The sequence below is a fragment of the Colobus angolensis genome, unplaced genomic scaffold, assembly GCF_000951035.1.
Source record: "Colobus angolensis palliatus isolate OR3802 unplaced genomic scaffold, Cang.pa_1.0 Scaffold1, whole genome shotgun sequence".
Taxonomy (NCBI): Eukaryota; Metazoa; Chordata; class Mammalia; order Primates; family Cercopithecidae; genus Colobus; species Colobus angolensis.
The window spans coordinates 18,009,758-18,014,097 of record NW_012110918.1 but is presented as its reverse complement, the minus strand read 5'-3'; the positions used below and the strand labels follow the sequence as shown (position 1 = coordinate 18,014,097).

The following is a 4,340-nucleotide window of genomic DNA, read 5'->3' as shown; positions in this document are numbered from 1 at the left end:
CCTCCCCTGCCCTCCCCTCCCCTCTCCTCATCTGTGGAGGGGCCGCTTAGTCCCGGGAGGAGAAGCAGCCCGGTGAACGGCCACTTTCCTGTTTATCAGTATCTGCCGAGCTCCTACTGTGTGCGAGTCCTGGGCTGTGGGGACTGGCCGTGGACACGGAGCTGATGATGCTCTTCGCAGGACTAGTTAGGGAAATAAGTGAAGTTGGTAGCGTGTCAGTCCGTGATCCCGGCTAGATAGAGCAGGGGAGCGAGGGAAGGCTGCCTGTAGGACCTTCACGCTGGGATGACAGGGACCTGAGAGGCCTGGGCTTTGTGACAGGGAAACTTGGATAAAGGGTGGTGTGATTCTTCTGGTTGGTCTCTCAGAGGAGGGTGGCGGGGCTTGATTATACTGGTAGAGAGGTGCTGGGCTGGCCAGGAGCTTACAGGGTTATACCTCCCCCATACTCCTGTCCACAGAGCAGCCATCTTAGCTGGAGGTGGCAAGTGCCTCCCCCACCCCCCACCATCTGCTGGAGTGCACACCCGGCGCCGTGCCCTGATCCTGGCACTTCTTGTAAATCACACCGTGTCATATCCATTGCACAGTAGGGAAACTGAGTCTAGAGAGGTGAAATAACATGTCTAAAGTCACAGAAAGTGAAAAAGCTGAGGACCTGGAGCCACTTGCCCAATGCCAGGAGAGCTGAAATGTCCTCTCTGCTGGGGGTAGACCAGGCCTCACCAGCTTCCTGGAGAGTCACATGTTTTTCTGCATCCTTAGGGGGCTCCCCCGCTCTCCAGCCGAGACTGCTGCGAGAGGCTTCCTGGAGGTGGCAGCTTTCTTCAAAGGCACCATCCCGGAGCGCAAGCCCCTGATGGGTGCAGAAAATTCGGGAAAGACCACATAGAGGTGGGCTCCCAAGCAGGTGCAGACAGCACCAGGCCACCCAAGGCCTCACTGCCCAGCGAGGGCCCTTCAGAACCCCAGTACCCTCTGCCACCTGAGCTCCAGCCGCCCACAAACTGCTGCATGAGTGGTTGCCCCAACTGTGTGTGGGTGGAGTATGCGGACAGGCTTCTGCAGCACTTCCAGGACGGTGGGGAGCGGGCCCTGGCTGCCCTGGAGGAGCACGTGGCTGATGAGAACCTCAAGGCCTTCCTCAGGATGGAGATCCGACTTCACACCAGGTGTGGAGGCTGAGCCAGCCCTGCTGAACTCCTTCCCCCAGGACGGAGTCCAGGACACAGCCACAGCCTCCTTCCTTCACACCCCCTCACAGACTCCTTGTAGCCAACGGGAATGGGAAAATTATTTATTGACTTCACCTGAGAAAAAAATAAATTCTCTACGGTGGTTTCACAGGAGGCTTTTGTTTTGGGGGTGGTTTTTTTGACAGTGTGTCTGCCAACCAGAACTGCCGCTGCTCCAGCCTCAACAGGAGGCTTTTGTGTAGTTGTCTGTAAGGCCTGTGTTGCATCTTGAAAGCGAGCAGGTCTGGGTCGACATTATGCATCTCCGGAGCCCTTGCAGCCATAACTCTGCTATGAGGGCTAAATAAGACCCCCGGCCGGGCACGGTGGCTCACACCTGTAATCCCAGCACTTTGGGAGGCCTAGGCAGGCAGATCACAAGGTCAGGAGTTCGAGACCAGCCTGACCAACATGGTGAAATCCCATCTCTACTAAAAATACAAAAATTAACCAAGTGTGGTGGCAGGCACCTATAATCCCAGCCTGTAATTCCCCAGGAGGCTGAGGAACCCAGGAGGCAGAGGTTGCAGTGAGCTGAGATCGTGCTACTGCACTCTAGCCTGGGTGACAGAGCAACACTCCGACTCAAAAAAATAAATAAATAAGACCCTTTTTCCTTGAACGGTCAAATGACAGTGACCCCAGCGCCCCTTCCAGGCCAGGTCCCAGCTTTCCCCAAGTCCTGGCAAAGGCCTTCTCTGCTTGCTGTCAGTGTGCAGCAGAAGGAAGGCCATCTGATCTCATGGAGTCGCTGTGGCAAAGCCTTTGGCAGGCACAGAAGCCCACAGGCAGCCTGGCAGTGCCCGTCCGTCCAGGTACATCAGTCCCTGGCAGGGGTCCTCAGGTGCCCTTCCACCAGCCTGGCAGAGGCTGCAGATCACCCCTCAGTGGCCCAAGCACTACCTGGAACCAGTTCTTCCAGCTCGTTCAGCCGCAGCTCCCAAGGGAGTTGGTAAGAGCGGCAGCATGTGGCCAGGCATGGTGACTCACGCCTGTAATCCCAGCATTTTGGGAGGCCTAGGTGGGCAGATCACCTGAGATCAGGAGTTTGAGGCCAGCCTGGCCAAACATGGGAAAACCCCTTCTCTACTAAACTTACAAAAATTAGCTGGGCACAGTGGTGGGTGCCTGTAATCCCACCTACTTGGGAGGCTGAGGCAGGAGAATTGCTTGAACCTGGGAGGCAGAGGTTGCAGTGAGCCGAGACCGCACCACTGCACTCCAGCCTGGGCGACGGTGAGCAAGACTCCATCTCAAAAAAAAAAAATACAAAAGTTAGCGGGGCATGGTGGCACACACCTGTAGTCCCAGATACTCCAGAGCCTGAGGCGGAATTGCTTGAAGCTGGGAGGCGGAGGTTGCAGTCAGCTGAGATTGCGCCACTACACTCCAGCCTGGGTGACAAAGCGAGACTCCATCTCCAAAAAAAAAAACTGGCCGGGCACGGTGACTCATGCCTGTAATCCCAGCACTTTGGGAGGCTGAGGCGGGCGGATCACGAGGACAGGAGATCAAGACCATCCTGGCTAATATGGTGAAACCCTGTCTACTAAAATTTCAAAAATTAGCTGGGTGTGGTGGTGGGCGCCTAGGCAGGAGAATGGCGTGAACCCAGGAGGCAGAGCTTGTAGTGAGCTGAGATCGCACAACTGCACTCCAGCCTGGGCGACAGAGAGAGACTCCATCTCAAAAAAAAAATAAAATAAGAAATCTGAGAAAACAAGGAAGGAAAACAGTCCTCAGTGACAGTCAGGGAAACCTGCCTTAACCAAGTGACCTGTTCTCTAATTTAGCCTAGATGAGTTTTTAATCTTTGCAGATACATTTGTGTAAGTACAGGATGTGGTATTTGCAACCTTATACGTTCCTCCCTGCTCAGCTGAGATGTAATCTAAGGCTACCCTATTATCTAAGATAACCTCAGCCAGTGAATGAATTGCTCTCTGCTGGGCTGCCTTGCCGACACACTTTTCTCAGCAAGAATTCCCGAAGTAAGATTCCTCATCCTGTGCTCACGGGATGCCACTCCCCAACAAGTTACCCAAAGACCCAGGTACATGTTTTTGGTGCCCAGGATCCCCGAAGCAAGTCTGTCCGTGGACTGCTTAGTTCTGCAGCCTCCGCCTCCCGGGTTCAAGCGATTCTCTTGTTTCAGCCACACAAGTAGCTGGGACTACAAGCGCACACCACCACGTCCAGCTAATTTTTTGTATTTTTAGTAGAGATGGGGTTTCACCACGTCACCCAGCTGCTCTTGAACTCCTGGGCTCAGGTAATCCACTTTCCTTGGCCTCGCAAAGTGCTGGGATTGCAGGTGTGAGCCACTGTGCCCGGCCAACTGCTTAGTTTTCATGAGTTGTTTAGTTGGTGAGAGCTATGAACCAAAAGTATCCGAGACAGGCCTCAATCAATCAATCTATTTATTTATTTATTTATTTGAGACAAAGTTTTGTTCTGTGGCCCAGGCTGCAGTGCAGTGGCATGATCTCAGCTCACCACAACCTCCACTTCCTGGGTTCAAGCAATTCTCCTGCCTCAGTCTCCCAAGGAGCTGGGACTACAGGCGCGCCCCATCGTGTCTGGCTGTTTCGTATTTTCAGTAGAGACGTGGTTTTGCCACGTTGGTCAGGCTGGTCTCGAACTTCTGACCTCAAGTCATCTGCCCACCTCAGCCTCCCAAAGTTCTGGGATTACAGGTGTGAGCCACCACGCCTGGCCAATTTATTTATTTTTTATTTCAATAATTTTTTGGGGGCAGGCAGGTTTTGTTTCCAGGGATGAGTTCTTTAGCAGTCAATAAGTTTAGAAAGGTTATTTTGCCAAGGTTTAGGACGTGCCCATGACACAGCCTCAGGAGGTCCTGGCAACATGAGCCCAATGTGGTCACATGTTGCTTTCATACTTTTTAGGGAGACATAATACATCAGTCAATACCTATCAGATGTACATTGGTTTGGTCAGGAAAGGAGGGACAACTTGAAGGGAGAGGGCTTCCATGTCATAGGTAGATTTAAAGATTTTCCTTTTTTTGAGACAGAGTCTCACCCTGTCACCCAGGTTGGAATGCAGTGGTGCGATCTCAGCTCACTGCAACCTGTACCTCCC

General features: G+C 53.1%; 2 protein-coding genes across 2 annotated transcripts in view; both read left to right on the top strand.

The window, feature by feature from the left end:
- Nucleotides 1-167: 167 nt before the first annotated feature.
- OXLD1 (oxidoreductase-like domain containing 1) lies at nt 168-1,349 on the top strand. The gene is made up of 2 exons (XM_011933352.1): nt 168-218; nt 766-1,349. The coding sequence occupies exons 1-2, from the start codon at nt 168-170 to the stop codon at nt 1,183-1,185; spliced, it is 471 nt and encodes a 156-aa protein (XP_011788742.1). The 3' UTR covers nt 1,186-1,349.
- A 1,813-nt stretch (nt 1,350-3,162) lies between these two features.
- PDE6G (phosphodiesterase 6G, cGMP-specific, rod, gamma) overlaps nt 3,163-4,340 on the top strand; it is an 11,642-nt gene continuing 10,464 nt past the window's right edge. The window contains exon 1 of the mRNA XM_011960474.1: nt 3,163-3,226. The gene's annotated coding sequence lies outside the window, so the exon portion shown is untranslated. The remainder of the gene's footprint in view (nt 3,227-4,340) is intronic.